Source organism: Carassius carassius, chromosome 21, assembly GCF_963082965.1.
Source record: "Carassius carassius chromosome 21, fCarCar2.1, whole genome shotgun sequence".
Lineage (NCBI taxonomy): Eukaryota > Metazoa > Chordata > Actinopteri > Cypriniformes > Cyprinidae > Carassius > Carassius carassius.
In genome coordinates, this window is record NC_081775.1 from 23,850,648 (window position 1) to 23,871,888 (window position 21,241).

Below are 21,241 nucleotides of genomic sequence, written 5' to 3' on the forward strand. Positions count from 1 at the left end.
TTTACCAATACATTTATAATGAAACAGAGGGAACATCATGTTTAAATTCTCTTTAACTTGTTCCTAGAGGACCATATGCCCACCTGACATAATAAATGTAGCATCATCATATTTAAATGCTCTTTAAATTGTTCCTGGAGGACCAAATTCCCACCTGGCTTCATTAAGAAGGAAAACAGAGTTATTATGTTGGCAAATGCCTTGAGGGCTTCAAGTCTATGTATAGGTAAAGATGATTGGTTACTGACACTATGTATAGCAAAGGTGTACATACAGTGGTGTCAAAATGTCTAAGAGATCTTTCCAATTCAATATTTTGCACTATTATATTATAAGCTTTAAAATCAAGATAAAAGGTGACAAGAACAAAATTCTCCTTTTGCTTTAACATCTCAATCTGCATGAAATCTGCATGAACTGCATGTTTGTGTGTAAATTATCATCATGCTAGCCAGGATTTTTAAAGAATGCTCCAAAAAAGTATCATGTGCTTCAATAGAAAAACATCTGACCATCTGTACAAAGCAGTTCACATGATTAATGTTGCAAATTTAATTATTTGATTAGTGACCTAGAAATATACTTCTATTTACGTCATAATGTCTTAGTATTTTGGAAAATTTGAAACAAAATCTTTCCATTGAATTTCATGGTTAAATTAGATTTTGAATCCTGGTTTTCAGTGCTTTCTCAAACCTTGAGATCCCGCTGCATATTAAGCTGATCTTTATCCATCAAAATAGGTGGAAGAGACTATCTAGCTATAAAATGTTCTGTAAGTTAAACATCTGTTACATCCATTTTATTATTAAACAGAAGGGGGTTAATATGTGATGCACAGTTCCAGTCCTAACAGAACTATTCTTATTTGATATACTGACTGCATTCACAGATAAAATGCTAGATAGGATATAATCACTGTAGGTTGTTAACACAATGGAAACACAATGGAAAATCAATTAAACTGAACTAGTCTTGTAGAGTCAAACAAATATGTAAGCATGATGGTCTTATTTTCTAAAACACAACCAAAATTGTAATTGCTGTAGGCTTTATCTCACATCTCCCTGTAACCTTCCATTATGCTTTATGCTTTATGCCAGGGTGACCTCTAAGGAGAACGGCACGTACAGCCAGGCGACCAATCAGAAAGCAGCTTCTCTCGAGGAGTCCCACAAGTAATCCCGTACAACATTACCTTGATCGAAAGTATAAGATCTCATTCTGTTGTGCTGCAAAGCACAAATGCATGTGTGTGGAGTCAAAAAAAGATCACACATTCATTATTGACACTGAAGTCTCACCCTCTCCAAGCTTCCTTTGCTTTGTCTCTAAATGAATATTAATCTGCAAATAATAAAACACATCAGCAAGTGATTCAGATTCAGTGATCTCATTTTCCTCCTATATTAGGTGTGTGGGTTTCTTAGATCATTCATTCAAGAGCTTTCCATTCCTTTATAAACTGCATGAAGCATACGCAAACAAATAATAAGCATACAGATCTCTAATATATTGCATTTCAGTCACTGCTCCACCCAGTCCTGAGCCCAGATGATGCATGTTCTCTATTGTTGCCAGGGAAAGCGGCATAGTAAGCCAAGCATGAGTCATAAACACAGGTACTGGCTGCAGGTAGTCTAACCCCTGGGATCAGAGCAGCCAGCTTAAGAGACCGGACCTAATCCTCCAGGGGTGTCGTGTAACACCAACTTAAAACCTTGGAGGGAAAAGGGACATGATTGCATGCATTTGGATCAAAACAGAAGAGAACGGAGGTATGATTAAGAAACATTTATTCCTGAGAGTTATATGGTGGTATACATGGTAGAAATGTGTCATCTGGTAGAGATTCAGCTATACTCCTAAAACTGTAAACTAATATCAGACTTAACCCTTGTGCTTAACTCATGGTCTACAGTCAAAAATGTCCAAGCGTAGGAAATGAATGGGAAATACAGAACATTTTTATGTGTACAATCTACAAATCGTCCACAATTCAGAAAAAATTGCACAGCAATGAAGGGGTGAAACTCTAAAACATCAAGAGTGTAAAACGGATACATCCACTCACACACACTTCCACACACTCACAGACACACACATACAGAATTATACATACTCAAATTAATTGGTATGGCTATAACCATAGAGCCAAAATGAGTCAGAAGACTGAAATAAGAGGCTAAAATCAGATAGGGCTGAAACGAAAAATGAAAAAAAAATGATCGAGGCAAATTCCTCTGCCTCGAAGCCTCTTTTAATTTATTTTAATTCTCACGTCAGGTTCTTTCGCAATGATTTTTTTTAATGTGACACAAAACGTTTATGTCACCCACAAAGCAGAAGGAGACACATGGAATCAGCAGTGTTTTGATTTGAGGACGCGGGCAAACGTAAAGAGAACGTCGTGGCATGTGTCCACTGCAAGATAGAGCTAGAATACCACAACTAGGGCCCTATGATTTCCGCGATGCAGAAAACGCGGAGGGAATCGCGGAATCCAGTCATAAAAATGGAATTTAATGTTTAACGCGGAATGGCACTGAATTTGCCAAATTTTAAATGAATTATTCAAAAATAGGTCATTGCACTTACATCAAATCACGATATGGACTAATATCTGTAAATATTAAGCCGGAACAGTCTATTTAAATATGAATCCTGCATGTTCTGCGTGTCTCTGTTAATGAATGAAGCAGAAGCGCGTCTTCATTCATCACAAACACTGAAGCGCGCGTGACGCTCGCGGTAATTTCAGCGTCTGCTGTCTCACTAAATAAGGACGTGAACTCATGAACAACATCTCCAGAACTGCTCTGACAGTCACTTCATGAGCATCTGACCGTTTGATTTGAGTAAAACTAGCGTCTCATCACACAGAACTGTAAAGGTACGTCAACCCGTCAAAATAAAAGTCCGGTTAAAGACTATTGTCCAGCAGAATGTACATAGCCTACTACTAAAAAAAATCTAACTTTTTTTTTTTAAGGTTTAATCACACAACATTTCTTCCATGTTTTATTTTTTATAGTAAATCCCCTTTGTTTACCAAAAAGTTAAGTTAATTTTCAATAATTAAAAGATACATTAAATTAATGTTTTGTGTTTTTGCATCTCAGAAAATGCTTTATTTAAAACCCCAACTGAATGGCACTTAAATGCACTTAATTCATCTGTCAACTTCATTGTCATTGTTCACAGTACAAGTACAGACAGAGAAACAATGGGTAATAATTAAATGTTTATTTATGATGTTTGCATTCTATGCATTTAAAAAATAAAAAAAAAGAATTTTCTAAAAAGGAAACTTAGTTGTTAATTTTAAGAGACCCAGGAGTCTTATTTTCTCTTGCATAATTAATATTGCACTTTAATTAAGCAAAAACACATTTTATCCGATTACTCAATTAATCGATGGAATTTTTGGTAGAATACTCGATTACTAAAATATTCGATAGCTACAGCCCTAAAATCAGATCAGATGCAGAAGGATTAAGCTCTGATAAAGCATTCCTGTAAATTTTTGTTATATTTTTATAGAATTTTAATGTTTTGTGTAACAAAGTGCTTTCTATGTTCAGGTTTGAATGTAGTAATAATAATGCAAAAAAAAAACTACACTTCAAATCAACATATAATACAACAAAAAATATAAACCTTGACAAAAAGAATCTTTGAGAATGCCTTAATATACATTTAAATCCACAACCTAATAAAAGTAAACAATTATGTATAAAAACAACTAGGGAATTCACAAGCCTCTCTATAGAGTCCTATACAGGAATCTAGTGGTCACACCATGAAATTACAGGTTACTCTTTTTTTGCTCTCACCAGGAGGTGCTATTCTGACTTTAAAAATTTGATTTTAAAGGCTTAGTCTCTATTTTAATCTGAAATACTGTATTAATTGAAAAGAAAATAAATGTTTTTACTATTTTCAATGGGAAAAAATTATCATAATTCTTTAATTATTAAAAATATTATTGAACAAAAACCTATTAGATTGATTTTACTGAAGAAAACAAGTGCAATTACAACTGAGTTGTCCGATCACTTTTGACCATGAAGACCATGAGTGTGACTCTCAAATGAGGAGCGCACAAGGGTTTTAAATGGATATAAACTAAACATTCTGATTTTTTTAAAGAAGTGATTTGATGAAAAATCTAGTTAAAACCGCAGTATTGTGAAACATTTTAAAGTTAAAATAACCATTTTCTATTTTCAGATGTCATTTTGTACTTAAAGCACTTTAACTGTGTGGAAGTAGTGCTGAAGTCCAACTAAATATATACTGAAATATACTTGACTGTGCTAAACTGGAACTATTGAAAGTATACTTCAGGTATACTTTAAATATCTTGCATTTAAAGACCATACAATCCTCACCAGTAGTGACATTAAAACATATTTTAGGCTTAATATTAAGAAATGTGCATTGTTCAGACATAGTACTCCAAATAAAGTTTAATTATAATGTTTAAGTTAGTAAGTCTTGAGCAATTTGAACTATAGTATGAAATAAACATATTTTAAATATATTACTTCTTTACTAGGGATATGATCCTGCAGAAATCATTCCAATATGCTTATTGGTTGCTCAAAAACATTTCTTATTATCAATGCTAAAAACAGTTGTGCCGCTTAACTTTTTGTAGAAACTGTGAACTGTGACACTTTTGTTAAGGATTCTTTGATAAACAGAAAGATAACAGGATCATTTTATAAAAAAAAATAATAATAATATAGCATTACTAGATGGAAGATTTTGGTCATACCGCCCACTAGAGAATCTGGAGAATTCATGTTTGTACTTGCTCCCAAAAGAAGCTCCCATCTGTGAGGAAAGATAAGTCTGAAAAGTTTTCCATAAAAATGAGAAAAGAGGTGGGGGGGGGGGTGACCAGCATACATAAAAACTAGAGCAACATTGGTTCCCCTGAGCGCATCAGTCCTCTTCATTTCTGACATAAATTTCTTTTCAGTGCCACAGACCCCCTGAAGCCTGTTTTTCTATGACTAATAATGTCATGTTTGTTTCTGCCGACCATGGGAGTGAATTCTGTCCTTTGCTTGGGAGAAGTGGGTCAGATTCTTTTATAACAGTGCCAATCTATATAATATATTACTGATTCTTGTGCGGAATCATTTAAAAGGAAATAGGTAAAAGTGACGGCAGTTCTGCACTGAGAAGCCTCAACTGTGAATAGAATTCTAAAAATTCACTAATAATCCCATAACTGGAACCCTAGAAGGACCTGTCCTTTTTCTTTACTATGAATTTAAACATTTTTCATGTTAGCACACATCACCACAGTTTGATTCTTATCTGAATTCAATGTGAACACGGATCCACTTGAATTCTTGCCACACATAAATCAATCCACTCATGGGAGACAGTCTATCCATGTGTTTATGGATAGAATGAATGCTCTACCAGTGACAGCGCTGTTCATCATGGGTGAAAGCCTCGGCGGCAAGGCATCAGTTATCACTGCAATCAAATCCGAAGTGTATCACAGGACTTAGACTTACAGAGAATACAAATGTAACTGTATTGATTTGTATTGATGGCAGCACACATACTTTTAGGGCTGATGTCGCTATAAATTTGAATTGTCTAGCTATCCAAAAAAAGGACCACCCTTTTCACAAACACATTAACAGGCCAACTGTTTTCAAAATTATTAATAAGAAATGCCTCTTGAGCCCCAAATCACTAGATAATCAGATAATTAGAATGATTTATGAAGGAATATGTGACACTGAAGGCAGGAGGAATGATGCAGATAATTAAACTTTGACATCACAGGAATAAATTCGATTTTAAAATATTCTAAAATAGAAAACTGTTACTTAAATATTTTTTAACTGTTATATTAATTTCAAATAGTAATAAAAGTAATAAAAATCCAATCCAAAACTTTTAAACATTGGTTTATACATCATTATATAAATGGCTAAAAAAGGTGATCAGTCTAACTATCACTTTATTCATATAACTTTAACAGTCTGATGGAATAAATAAAACTTACTAATTCTGTTTTTGCTACTGAAGTTTAAAAAGTTTGCCATCTGTCTTATAACTCTCATACTCACTATTCGCAAAATTCATTTACACATTTGATAGACTTTCCATTGACATTCACTGGGAATCAAACATGCTGTTGCTAGCACCACGATCACACAAATTAGTCTAATTATAGCCAAATAAACAAGCAATAAAATAATTACAGTGTTCAGAATTGCTTAATTTTATATCACCAGCAAATTCATATTCCTATATTAATATCAATATTAAATGTTATTGCAAATCAGTCTAGTAGGACAGACTACTCGGTTTCTACAATGAGTTCTGCATGCACACCAGGAGCACTCTGGATTTAAAGCAACCATGTGCCAGGACAACGAGAAAGCTTTGTCTGCGTCTAGAGGCAGTTCTGCACCATGATGCATATCAGGTCTCTGAGGGATTTGGCTGTCTGCGTGTGCGGGTTTGTGTACAAAACAGTAGTACAACTGAGACTTCTTTAGAAAGCAAATCCATTCTGCCTGACAAGCAGAATATCTGCACTATAAAGATGTCAATTAAAAAACAGGATTAAAAAAAAAAACACTTTAAAATTAACATGTCAAATTAAATAAAAAAAATGATAATAACACATGAAACACATTGCAATGCACAACGCAGTGCATATGGGTTCATCCCACCATGATTCTACTATCTTTACGGTCCCCAATCATTAGCTAATCAGACAAGATCTTAAGCATCACAACTTACTGATCTCTCTGTTAATAAAGCCATCCATCATGATGAACTCTTCGAACCGAGAGGTCTAATGTAACAACACTCAAATACAGCTTCGCAGCAAACACATTCACATCTCAGGTGTTTCCAGGGACCAGTGCGACAATAAGCTCTTGGGATCAGCCGACACATGTGCATGGTGCACAGATATTGGATCCTTTTAACCAGTTCCTCGAGACAATGCACAAAAGCGTCAAAAAACAGAAAGGTTCAGTCATAATTTACAAAAACATCATCCCACATAGTCCTTCAAACATGTCAAAACAACCAAAGCACTGTTTTACAATCCATTTTACAGCATACTACATCAAGGAGCATAGAAATGGCATTGTAAAAGAGATCAATGCCATTAAAAAGCATTGTAAAAAGGTAACTGCAATGAAAGTTTTAGTCTAAAATCCTAGTCATAAGAGGGACTGAAACTAATTCATATCTGCTCTATTAATGCTAGATAATAATAATTTGATCAAATCTGGGGCCCCTTTCCTTAGGTATCTTTTTAAGGGTTGAATTGATAGCTTCATGGTTTTATTCCTTCACTCCATCTTTAATGTTTTGTTTGATTACGTATGTCTTCGTTTAAGGTGTATATTTTTCAATGTATCTGGTGCCTAGGGGTAGGTGCGATCTCTTTTTTTTTTGTTCTTGTTATTTTTGTAATTATTTTTTATATATATATATATATATATATATATATATATATATATATATATATATATATACTTTTTTTTGTAAAAACGGTCATATATAAAATTATAAAAAAAAGCATAAACCCTAGGTGTTGCTATTTTTATCCATGCAGCTGAAAACGTACATAACTACACAAAACATTAGCTTGAAGCTCCCCATGTTAAGTCAGTGAACTTCATTCCACAAACACTGAGACCAATTTTCTCAGCAAGGAAAACTCGAACTCGCAATGGCCTTGGATATTAAAATTGTGATAACATTCACAAAAGTGAGTCATACAGTCTGGTCGTGGTCTAAATGTGTGGGGTTGAATTTCACCCCCTCCGCGAGTCTCATAGGAAATCCATCTTCGGTAATGAGAAAATGGATTTAAATGGACTATAGAAGCAATTATCGGCATAATGATAGAAAGCAGGACTCGTTTTTCTTCCGTTTATACTGAACACTGACATCATAAATCAGAGGTGCTTAATTTTAAGACAAAAAAATTGATTTGTTTTTGCATACATTATGTTATGAGGTTGAGAGAGGAAGGAGGGGGAATCCTTAAGGAGTAAGGACAGAAAACAGTAAAATCTCCAACGTCTGTCAAGGTGAAAGATGTGACATTTACATTTACCACTTAATGCCAATGTGAGGGAAAAATATAGGAGGTAAGGAAACTTTTTATTGCTCTGAATGAAAGGTATCAAATATGTGACTAATGGTCAATTATTAGCTTGATTCAAGGTTATCTGCATATTTCTGCCTGTAACTTAGGTTCTCTGATAAACACTCACTTTTCTTCAGGGAACATTTGAACCGTTGGTCTCTTTAAACCAAGTACTAGACCATCAGGGACTGGATGTGAACGTTTGGTGTTCAGCTTGCAATGAATTAGTCAGTGATGGGTGTAAACAGTCTCATTCCTCATTTGGTGAATGAAGGGGGAGACGTGAAGGACAGCAGTTCTCCAGAGGGCTCTCCAGAGAGCAATAGACATGAAAAGTACTTGTGCACAAACTCATCAGTAGAAGCTATGCCTCTTGTTCTGAGTCTGGGCTAATTAAAAATATTGATTATGATTACCTTTTTGCTTGGCTATTTGATAACCAGTTTGCACTTTAACTACAGGACACTTAAACCTATTTATATATTATTCTGACCCACATCTGTGTCAGTGTCAGGATTTTGCAATCCATCTGTGTTCCAACTTGGAAGATTCCAGCACCAGACACTTTCCTGTCCAGACTGAAAACAAAAATGAGTGAAAAAAAAATCACAGCTAAAAGAGAAGAGTTTGAGTTTACCTGTTCTCACAATGCATTGCACAGCGTGAAACACATATCTTGTACTTGTATGACTTCTGTGATGCATCTCCAGATGGCATCCTATTTATGGTTTTTCTTGTACTAGTTTGCAAAAACTAACAATTTAAAGTTTAAGATATTCAAACATTTATATTTATATTCTTTTTATAAACATTAAGGCTCAATTAAATCAAAATGTCATGTACCGAGAAAAGCTGGCTAATTGGTATGTAGGCTTGCAATCTTTCTCTGCTCCATAATGAACCAAAATGTTTTATTTTTATTCTTTATCTGACAAAAATATGTACATGCTCCTTTGCATATAAAACAAATAGCCTAATAAATTCCACATTGTAATATATTATGGTCTATTAATGCATAAATTACTAGGCTATAAAAATGTAAATATATGCAAACTAATTGAAATGAAAAGTTAAATAATAATATACTGCATAAAACACGTTTAATGTATACAAAGTATTGACTTTTACCTAACTAATAGAAAAACCCCGGCTTTTTTACTTGGACATTATAGCCAAAAGCATACTCTCACCGTTTAAGTCCTTGAAAGGATGATGGCCATGACATTCTGGACTTCTTCAAACCGGGACGCTTTCCGGTGTCCACGGCATAGCTCCGGTCCATGGTCCTGGGATTCAGGTACTTCTCCGTGTCGGAAAAGCCTCTCTGTCTCACCCGGTAGTTCTTGCGCGGGCCGAAAGAGTTCTGGATCTGAAGAGGAACCGGGCTCTGTTGCCTCCACAGATGTTTTGGCGCATTTCCATCGGTACCAGGAGAAACCAAAGTTGACACCTCGCTCCCGGCGTCCATTCTTGCAGTTAAATCGACTCGTTAAAATTTGTCAAACCACGATATTTTTGTGAGATTGCAAATAGCTTTGGCGCGAAATGTCCGAAACTTGGAAAACATCCGTAAGAAAGCGTAGTGTGAAGTTCACCATTAGTGCTATTTACAATAAAGCGATAATATACCACATAAAATATATACATGAATATAAACCGAAAAGTCAATTTTGATGTTTACTATACTGGATTGACCCATTCTGTCCAATAGTTCATCGTCTTTGGACATCATCACTCGCTTCTATCGCAATGTCCATAATAAAACACAAAACTTCGGACAATAAACGCTTGTCAGGTCAAATTGGTTTCCAAATAAACTAGCAAATCTTCGAGGTCCATGCAACAATATCCAGCATCCCTGTCTCGCGCCTCGCCTGGACGGATAAAACATCCGTGTGCTCTCCTCTCCACTTCACAAAGAAGGGATGCTGGGAGGCGATCAATGTTTATTCTGCACAGGTTGACTGACAGACCAGGGGGAGGAGCCTAATGCTCTTCGCACAATGCAGGAACAACTTTAAGAAACAAAACTTATTTGTTTGTGCCGAATCAGTAAGATGGCTAAGAAAAAATCTACACTTAAATATTTTATAAAATAAAAAAAATTATGTACATTTATAATGTTATAGGTCTACCTGTATTGATTTCCTTTGCAAAAATGTAGTAAATATTTAACTCTGCTGTGAAAGCGTTTCTAATACAGAAGATCTGGAAGTGACAGTAAATTGTACAATGTTCTCTCTTCTGACTGCAGTTATCAATCTCTCTCTATTTTTTCCTCATTTTGAAAGTCATGAAAATACTACTGTGGCGATTTTCTTTTGCTATTTGAGCAAATGGGAATGCATTAAAAATATATTTTATGTAGTTTCTTATTCACAGCTAGAAGTCTACCCAATGATAATTTCCACTTCTGAGAAACCTGGGAATGCGAAGAAAAGGGACTAAATTTTCCTTAATATAGATTACAATTATATTTCAAAATTTTCCTATAGCCTACATAATTATATTTTAGAATTGTTCCCATTTAGTACCGTTTGTGTACAGTGACTTTAAGCATCCTGACAGGTTTCTTCACATGAGCTGAGCAATACTGACAGCATCCTTTAGGTGTCAGTTCAACCTGAGCGAACGATAATCACTAAACAACCACACAGAATGCTGAAGTTATAAGCATGAAATTACTTTTGACAGCAAATCTGTTCTTTACCCCTTCTCTCTTTTATCTAAGATAGATTTTCAATCAAATACAATGTGAATCAACCCTCAGTTTAGGCACTAAAACCAAAGCGCTGTTCGAATGACTGTCCTGCATCTGACATAGCATTGACAGAAAGGCAATTCAAAGATAAGTGTGTGTAATAGAGAGGTGTCAGATAAAGCGCTCTTTCCATTAGAGCCAACGGGGGAAAGACGAATTGAGACAATTTATCCAGTGGAGTCGGCATATTATAATATTCACTGAATTGTAAATAGGGGAGCATGACCTTGTGAATTACAGCCTGGCATAAAACAGGGAAATGATGCATACACACAATCAAAACGCAAGGCTTATTCAGAGCAGAAGATGCAACTGAACATTGGGCTGTGTAACACAATTAAAACAATAGTTCATACTAGTGAGTTTCAGCAACAGTTTCTGAAATGTAAGGCAAAATCTTAATTTGTGTATGGATTATTGCAATTTTGCTTATGTTTAATGCAAAGTGTTCTTAACATCAAGTCTCCAGTCCTCACAGTTGAAGACTGAGGCCTCCTGGGGTATTGAAATAATGATTAACCATAATCAGATGGGAAAAACAAGCCTCATGCATATAAATCCTATGTGGAACTGATGTTGCGTATCACTGTGCACTTGATTGACAGATTCTGTCTCTAGCTGACATGACTGTCAATCATCTTTTGCTGTAGATGCTAATTATGAGAAAGTTGCTTGCTATAATTGAGTTGTCTTTGGTTGGACTGTAATCATTCTTTGGACCACTGAACTGGTCCACCATGTTTTATCAAACATCATGAGGCTACAAAGCCATGTAAAATCCAAAGACCTACAATAAAAAGTGTATATATTTGTCATGTGTAATCTAAAGCAATGGAAATAAATGCAACTAGACATATATTTAGCTGAGATAGACAGATAAAGTGGTGTATTCTGTGCACATTTTTCAAGAAAAATAAGATCTGCTGACTCAAGAATATCAGGTTACATCACTTGCTCACCAATAGGTCCTCTGCTGTGAATGGGTGCCATCGGAATAAGAGTTCAAACAGCTGATAAAAACATCACAAAGAACACCCAAAAACACAACTCCAGTCCATTGATTAACCTCTTGTCTTCACTGGAGAAAGCAATTTTATGGATGGAGGCAAGAAGCAACGATCTGAAATTAAAAACTTGTTTAAAAAAACATGCAGCTTTTTGCTTCACAAAATGTTGATTGACTGGAGTAATGTGGATTATTGTGATGCTTTTACCAGCTATTTGGATTCTCGTTCTGACGGCACCCATTCACTACAGAGGATCCATTGGTAAGCAAATTATGTAGTGCATGATGTAAATTTCTCCAAATCTGTTTTGATGAACAAGCAAACTCATCTATACTTCGATGGCCTGAGGGTGAGCAAATTCAACTATTCATTCAAACTAAAAATGTCAATTTTTCCATTCAGCCTGTTAATAATTTGACTGTTTGTTTACATTAAATGTGTTCGCAGAGGCTACCTTCAAGTTTGTGATCCAATGCTCAGACAATTTACCTTGTACAAATAGCATTTCACTTCGTTTACACTGTTTGTATAGCATTTACCACTATTTGAATTTAGTATAAACTACATGATGTTTGTTGATATTTACTCTTAGTGCAAACAGTAACGCTATTTACAATCTGTGCAAACAGTATCCACCAGCAGTTCATGATCATGTTGATTTTAAGAACATTTGTTTACCTCGGTTCACTTGGGTCACCAATTATTTTCTTCAGTAAAAGTAGTGGAGGTTTTCTGATCTTTTACATGCATGCAATAAAATGTGCTTGCTAAAATGATGACACAATATAAACATTTAGGCTACTGTATAGCCTAGCAATCAGAATTATCCAAGTGCATCACTGCCTTTGACTAAAACTAATTCTCTTGTTTTTGGGTTCTTTGACCCATGATAATTACATTTGAAAGTAAAAGTCAAAATTGGCTTTTAATTCCGGCTAAAAAGTTGATAATATTGACTCATAGCAAATATATACATTCTTTGTTTCTGTTAAACGAAACAAAAACAATCACTGGCAATAATAAGAATATAACATACAGCCCAGCTGTTTACCTGCTTGTATCTGCGGAGGTGATGGCAATGAGTGGAGTTGCTCTCAAGGGGAGGCTGGTGGGTCGAGGCTGGGCCGTCTCAGTCTCTGGTTTTCTCTCACAGTAGTACTGCTCAGCCAGCCTGAAGGCCAAAGGGGGCAGCTGGACGGTTCGGCAGGAAAGCCTGCGGACCGCAAAGGGCTCCATGCAGGACAGTGGACATGAGTCTGGGAAGTCTGGGGAACAATCTGAGACCTGAGAAGGTGACAGTTTCATTAAGAGTCATTTCCCCAAACTCTTTAAAGTTTTCAGAGAATATATGAGACTTTTACAAAAATAGTCCACTCATTTAAGTACAGCTATATGAACTGGTAAGGTGTGAAAATGAACCAGTCCTCAGATGAACCTTCAGACTCAAGAACTTAAGTGCAGATTCTATGTATGCTTTAGAAAAATTACCTATTTGTTATTTAATATGTTTTAAGTGTGATTTTTAGCCTTATACTAAAATTATTAACATTAAAACAAGTGAATTGATTCATAAAAACTAAATGAACCATTTCCTCTGAATTTTATAATGAATGAGTCACCGGTATTCCATTAACCTTTTTACACATTCGAAAATATATAAAATACTGAATTAACATTGAAATCACAGGAATGGCAACATCTTATTTCAAACTAAAATGTATAAAAATAAAAAAGCCAAAATAAATTAAATAAATAAATATTTTAAAAAATCTTAAAAACAATTTCTCACAAGACAATTTTCTCCCACAAAAAGCAGCAACAACTACTATTTTAAAATGTAAACATAGTAAGAAATGTTACTTGAGCACCAAATCAGCATATAAAATGATTTCTAAAGAATCATTTTTTAAATAAATAAATACATACATATTTATTAAATCTTATAAAAAAACAAATGTCACACAAAATAGCTGCAAAATATTAAGAAATGTTCCTTGAGCACCAAATCAGCATATTAAAGTGATTTCTAAAGAATCATGTGACAAATATCCATCCATCCATTTATCATTCCTGTTTGTTGCGATTATAAGTCCTCTCTTCTTTTGACAAAATGCTCTGAAGACACATGAGAGAACCCTCACTCCCTCTGGACACAACAAGGAGATATCGATTTGATACAGAGAGAACAGCTCTCTTCAAACAGCCTCAGGGCAAAGTCGAAAACACAAATCACCATTGATTTACACAAAAAGGCTCCCCACTGATTTTCCCAGGGCACCAACCCCTAAATGCAATGAAAAACAGTTCAATTACCCTGAAAGATACATTATTTCATAATTTGTAGAAAAAAACATTCAGATATTTGACTGAAGGGAAAATGACTCGGTACCTGTGCTCAAAGACAGGTCTACAGGGTATTTACTTCTTTTCTAACATTGACATTTTCCATGTACAGAAACATCTCTCAGGAGGTTTACATTCAAACTTATCACCTCATACATTATTAATTACTTAATTGTGTTCCCTCAGATAGTGCTGCAAGCCAAAACAAGGTATCCCATGTGAATGGAAGTGTTTAAAATAGTTCTGGCCTCCAGGAACAATTAATTTACCTCTTCATAGAAAGCATACCTCTTCATTATATATATATATAAAAACACAAACATTATATATTAAATTGCATCTTTTTAACAGACTGTTTTAGCTTTGATAAATCAGATATTAACTAAAAAACTAATCTAAATTATAACTGCCCAAATGTGAAAATAAATTTATTTCGACTCAAAGTGAAAGCAGTAAACAATGTCTCATATTTCTACTCTAATGGCTGTAGTCACATCCCGTGAAAAACACATTACCTGCAAAGAAACACGCTCTCTTTCGGGGGGAACACCCCAATCTTATTGCCTGAATGAAATATTCAAACCATCAGCAAACTCATAAATAAATAAGTGAGTAAATACGCAAACCTCTGATCCAATTACCAGTGTTTTCACAGAGGCGTTGAATATATAAACATTTTAATTATCATCACTGATGCTTTGTAGAGCTCCACTGCGTTTGAAATATTGGAAATGTGATTTCAGAAAGGAACGATTAAGGTGTCACATGGGTAAAGACCGGCACCCAGACGAGGTGCTTTATCAAGTGAGATTTGATGATATTTAACTAGCAGGCTTCAAAGCAGATTTTATTCTTTCTTCTTTTACTGTGGATTGAAATACATGTTCAGAACTGCTCAGGGATTCAGTCGTCAGGTATCTGAAAGTGTTCATATGAATTTTAGGGAAGGTAAATCACTTGGATGTTTAATTAGTCATTCCAACACTAAGGAACAATAAACTGCTCATTTAATGAAATATATTAATGATGATAAAGACAGAACAAAGGATGATTTAAAAATTAAATCAACTCAAACTCAAACATAATGGCTCTTCTGACATTAAAACGTCATTAAAACATTTCAGATATCACAGAGTCCTGAAGTGAATCAGAGTGATATGAAGTTCTTGCCCCGGGGCTTTTGTGATGTGAGCAGTAACGCGGGTTACACAGGTGATGACAAGTGATGGCAGTTTCTTATCATGTCGCCTGGAGCTAAATGACAGCAGGTCAATGACAAATCTCAATTCATTAATCTTCTTATAAAGGACGACACTTCATCTACCTCCTTGTCTGTAATGATATATTTAAGAGACATATTTCAGTTTAATAACTTACATACAGGCAGTAAGACTAAAGGCCTCCCAGGGTAGAAATAAAATACGCTTTGTTTTATGTTCTCACGAACTGCTAAATAGCAGCCACTTGAAATACTTGCCACTACGCAATACAAAAATATCTTGGTCTAAAATATTATAGTGTACTGGGTAATACTTTATTTTAAGGACCAATTCACACTATTAATTCATTGCTTATTAACATGCATATTACCTAGTATACTGGTTGTTTATTAGAGTTAATTACATACATTTAAAAAAAAAAAGAGTAAGTAAAATATTTTACTTGTTTTGAGTAAGTGAAAGAAAATGCTATACTAGTAGCACTATAGCAGCTCCCTGGAGACCTTTGTTACACCACATTATATTAACATATTTTAAAAAAAATAATAATAATAATTTACCATCTTGTTTTATACAAATTATATTGCTATCTATCATCAAGAAGATCAGGCCCTTTCTTTCGGAACATGTTACACAACTCCTTGTTCGATCTCTTGTTCTGTCAAGGCTGGACTATTGCATTGCTCTCTTGGCAGGTCTTTCAGCCAATTCTATCAAACCTTTACAATTAATCCAGAACGCGTCAGCAAGATACATTTTTAATGAGCCAAAAAAGAATACACGCCACACCTCTGTTTGTCAATTCGCACTGGTTACCAATAGCTGCTCGCATAAAATTCAAGGTATTGATGTTGGGCTACAAAACTACCACTGGCTCTGCACCCATTTACCTAAATGCATTACTCCAGACTTATGTGCCCTCTAGAAGCTTGTGTTCTGCAAGTGAACATCACTTGATTGTGCCATCCCAAAGAAGCACAAGTCATTTTACGGACTTTTAAATTAAATGTTCCCTCCTGGTGGAATGACCTCCCCAACTCAATCTGAGCAGCTGAGTCCTTAGCCATCTTCAAGAATCGGCTTAAAACACATCTCTTCCATCTTTATTTGACCCTCTAACTGTAGCACTCACTATTCTAATTCTATTCTTTAAAAAAGTCTAACTACCTTTCTAATCTTTTTGTATTCTATTTTCTTTTAATTTATTATGCAATTATGTATATATATAGATAGATAGATAGATAGATAGATAGATAGATAGATAGATAGATAGATAGATAGATAGATAGATAGATAGATAAAGACCTCTAACACTAGCTTGCTCTATTCTTTTTCTATTCTATCTGTTTTCTTTTTATTTATTATATTATTTAAAAGCCTATGCTACGTGTATGTGTTAAGCTAACTGAGACTTGTTATGGCACTTATATATCATTGCTCTTTTTGTTGTTTTTGATTGCTTCCACTGTCCTCATTTGTAAGTCGCTTTGGATAAAAGTGAATAAATGTAAATGTAAATGTATATTACACTGAAAATATTTGTACACTGGTTTAATCGACCTTAATAACTAGATTATTAAGCCCTTAAAATGTGATTTTTACGAGGGGAAGGGGATTTGATTTTTAATGAGGGATCCCTTCGAAAAGCCATTGGGCTAGTTTTGGGTTAGTTTTGAGTAGCAAATGGGTGGGTTTTGTTGTGAAAACCTGGCAACCCTGGATTTGTGTTATGTTTTGAAAGACATTTACTTGATCAACAATAAAAACATTGATATAATGAAGAATAATTACAATTTAAAACAGCTTTTCTATTATTATTTTAATATATTTTAAAATGTAATTTATTTCTGTGATGCAAAGCTGAATTTTCAGCATCATTACTCCAGACTTCAGTGTCACACGAACCCTCAGAAATTATTCTATCATGCTGATTTAGTGTTCAAAACACTTTTATTATTATTTATATTGAAAACGGTTGTGCTGCGGTTGTGCTGCTTATTTGTGGAAACTGTGATACAGATTTTTTTTTTACATTATGAAACATCAATTTAATACATACTTTCTAAATAAAAGTATCCATTTATAAATAAATATCTTACTGACCTCAAACATTTGGACAGCAACACATATGCACATTCCTCATATAGAAGAATATATGCAAAAATTGCACTTTTAAGTGCTGCACAAGGACACTAGAGTTGATAGTTGAGGAACTCTGCAATACTCCAGTTCATGGGTCACTGCCTCTGGGGCTTCAGTTTTGGACCACCACTGGTTTACAGCTCAGATCATTAATCACTGCCACAAAACTGTTTGTAAGTACTAGTAAATAACCCATTTAGGGCAACCGATTTCCAAGGTAATGCTTTTTTGTAACAACAGTCACAATCCCTTCTGTAGGCAGGGTTTCAAGTGACAATATACTTTATATCACAGGTGAAAGCAGCAACATTCCCTTTGTTCCCTTCATTTATAAAGTGAAAACATCTTTGTGAAATATCATTTAAACCTGTACCATCTGTTCTGACTTTTAACCAGAGCTAGCTGCTCTGTCTGTTGGTGCCCAATGATGATAAATAAACCTCTTAACCGACTCCAATAACTACTCACTGCTTGTAAAATGTCCAGTGTGATCAATAAAAGTTACACGTATTGATTTTAATTGTCTGTGCATGTGAATGGCATGAATGATTTCAGTGCACTCACGCTCTCCAATTGACTTTCTTCGCTGCAGGCATTCTCTTGCATCGTTTGTCCCCCAGATAAAAGTTGAGGTTCCAGACTCAGAACGTAGAAAGTCCTAGAACAAATCAAAGGTGGTTTGTCATAACACAAATCATGAGACTACTACCAGCATACAAAAACATATTGTGCAGTTCTGGCATCAGAAATTGCATTTGAATAAATGCACTTTTCTTTTCATCAGTGAGTCTGTGGTCCTTGGGGACAAGCTGATAATCTAGGAACCAACAGTTCAAGAGCTAGCTTTGCATGAAAAAGAAATGATATTGTTTTCAAAAGTATAGAGTGCAATGTGCCACTTTTCTCTTTACATTTAGGACAATCATTCTATGTATTTGACCTTGGAATTATTGTGTACATTTCTTAAATTAGAGCTCCATAAATTATTCATGAGGCAGAACAAGCTCTGTCCTATTTGAAGTTGGCCAGTTCTACAAAGTCACAACAAGAAAAACCAAACTGAATCTTTGACAGATGCTTCCTGCTTTGAATAATCTTAAAACTTGAAGTTAGCATTTCAAGAATTTCTTCTAGGCATCCTTGGTTTAAAAAAAGGCATATACATACAGAATTGTATAACCGTAAAATGAGATTCTTAACTGTGAGGTATTTTTAAACACAATATTTCCTTTATAAGGGTGGGTGATTATTCATGCCAATGCATTATATTATTTGGGTAGGCAAGTCTTTTGATACAGGCGCAGTTCTGCTGATCTGAAGAAAACTTATATATATATATTCTCATTGAGTGCATCAGTGGCACCTTTCCATTGCACAAAAGGTGGAATATATAAATATAATATAATGAGAAAAGTTTCTTTAGATTCTTTTTAAAACAGAACCCCAAAATATTCCTTTATCACCTTTAAAACCGCCTTTTTTTGAAACTTTTTTCCTAAGAGTGTAGTGTTATATCATAAAGGCAACTGGGATAATAAAAATCAAAAGGACCTTTTAAACCAGAGAGTGTTTAGCCTTGTTGTGCTCACAAACCAAACAGAGTACAGAGGAAGGGGAAAAAATTGTTTTAAGTTCAAGCTGAAGCTGAAATCAACAGATTTAGCACAAATATACAAAATGTGATAAGCTAAACTTGGGAAAAGGAAAACAAACTACACACTAAAACAAAATTTGGAAAGAATGATATAAACAATATTTTCTTACAGAGCATTTCCCTATTCATATTGTAAATAGCTGTGCAACATGAAATGTCTAAGGAAGACAATGAAATGTCAAAGAAATGACATTTTCCCCCAAATAATCTTCATAACCTGAAGTCTCTATCACCATCTAGTGGCTATATTGGTGCAGAATTAATTCATTTCCCATATGTGTTAAGTTAGATAAAAATCTGCAGAAAATTTTTGATATAAACCTTATATTACTAGAAATGTGATTAACAGAATAGAACATATATACTTCAGAACTTATACTTGTAAATATGTAATATTTCTGAACTCCTGTTTGATTTTCCTGTAGAAATTTTAGTCACAAAACTACTACAGCTCCCTTGACATTGTACTATTTACAGTGGAAAATACAGTTTTTTATAAAGAGGGCCTCATGTCTCAGTAACTGCTGAAAATGTAAACTTTCTCTCAGACAATTATTTCCCCAGTCAAATATTTATGAGGGTCACAGGCTAAAATGGGCATATGTCAATTATTGTTTATAGAATAGTTTCCATGGGAAGCACAACAAATTTCTCCAAAGAAATCCATCAAGCACTTTTAGTTGATATGATCACGCAAAACCCGTGGTGTCCTCTATAAAATAAATAACCTTTAATTCATGCATTTGGCATGTTGTTGTATGGCAAGTTATTTTCCTTTTGCTTTCTGCAAGGAAGAATGATATTTGTATGCTACTGTATATGTTTACACTGCAAAGGCAAAAGCCACGTCATACATGCAATTACAAATCTAACGTATACAAAGATAACCATCAACAGGAAACCAGAGGGCTTCATATGTAACATTTAACACAGTATGGTCATATATTAACCTTTGTATATCAGCATTGCCATTACAGCATCTTTAAATGTCAGTTATTCCCATATTGCCTTGCCATCTGTGTTTCTGCTGAGGTTATTGAACTTTTAATGCGTCATGAGAGATTTGGGGAAAATGGCTGCACTGTTTTCCTTTTTATGTTCTTCCAGAAATGGCTTTTCAACCTCTCCACACGGGATGCTAGATGAGGCATTTAAAACAGTCCTAAAATCGAAAATGAGCAAAGGCTTTTTTATTCCATATAAACCGTCAGGGGAGAAGAAAGGATGTAAGATCAAGAAGCTGTCATGTTAAGAGGATCACAATAGAACAAGACAGCCTTGATGTATGCTAACAGCAATCTGCTTAAGCTTAACCTGTGATTTATTGTCTGTTAACGAATGTAAATACTATATGTATTTTTAAATATGATTAAGACAGTTAATGTGATGCTGACAAACTTTTGCCATTAAAATGTACAAGATTAGAATCCTTGTCATTCTGAGTTAAACTGACACCTAGCTGTGTGGGTGATGCATCATAAAAACATTTTGGCTTACCTATGCCATTTAAAAAAAAGAGGCAACCTGGAACATTCCAAATAAAACCACTTTAATTCAGCTACTAATATTACTAGAGTCTTCATATTTTGTGAGTGGAGGATTTGAAACTTATAAAGTTCTATTCAATTTTGATGTTGTAAATGAAACAGATTTCTACAGTATGTTTTATAAGTATGTCTTTTAACATCAAAATTCCATCAAAACTTGCTGTAGGTTTAAATTTATTTGTGAAATTTATAGCAAGTATTTGAATATATGAACATTTTCAAGTGAGTGAAAATGGTTTCCTAGCTTGTTTGAAGTGTATGGAAATACTGAGTGCAATTAACATAAAGAACAACCTAGACTTGCCTAGATGGCCTGTCATAGTTCATTCATTCTTGTCGCCACCTGAGGTTCCCTCACTAGTTTCCTCTCATGTATCTCACACTGACTTAACGGATGAGGATTAGCCAGGTA

At 34.7% G+C, this 21,241-nt stretch overlaps 2 protein-coding genes across 3 annotated transcripts in view; both read right to left on the reverse strand.

Annotated features, from left to right (window-relative positions):
- LOC132097925 (cAMP-specific 3',5'-cyclic phosphodiesterase 4D-like) overlaps window positions 1-10,051 on the reverse strand; it is a 105,695-nt gene extending 95,644 nt beyond the window's left edge. For both annotated transcript variants that reach the window (XM_059503934.1, XM_059503927.1), the window contains exon 1: window positions 9,346-10,051. In XM_059503934.1, coding sequence (XP_059359917.1) covers window positions 9,346-9,623 — 278 coding nt within the window. In that variant the 5' untranslated portion in view covers window positions 9,624-10,051. The remainder of the gene's footprint in view (window positions 1-9,345) is intronic.
- A 2,919-nt stretch (window positions 10,052-12,970) lies between these two features.
- LOC132097294 (cAMP-specific 3',5'-cyclic phosphodiesterase 4D) lies at window positions 12,971-18,280 on the reverse strand. Its single transcript, XM_059502924.1, has 2 exons — window positions 18,193-18,280; window positions 12,971-13,207 (listed from the first exon to the last, which is right to left on the reverse strand). The coding sequence occupies exons 1-2, from the start codon at window positions 18,232-18,234 to the stop codon at window positions 12,971-12,973; spliced, it is 279 nt and encodes a 92-aa protein (XP_059358907.1). The 5' UTR covers window positions 18,235-18,280.
- Window positions 18,281-21,241: the final 2,961 nt, after the last annotated feature.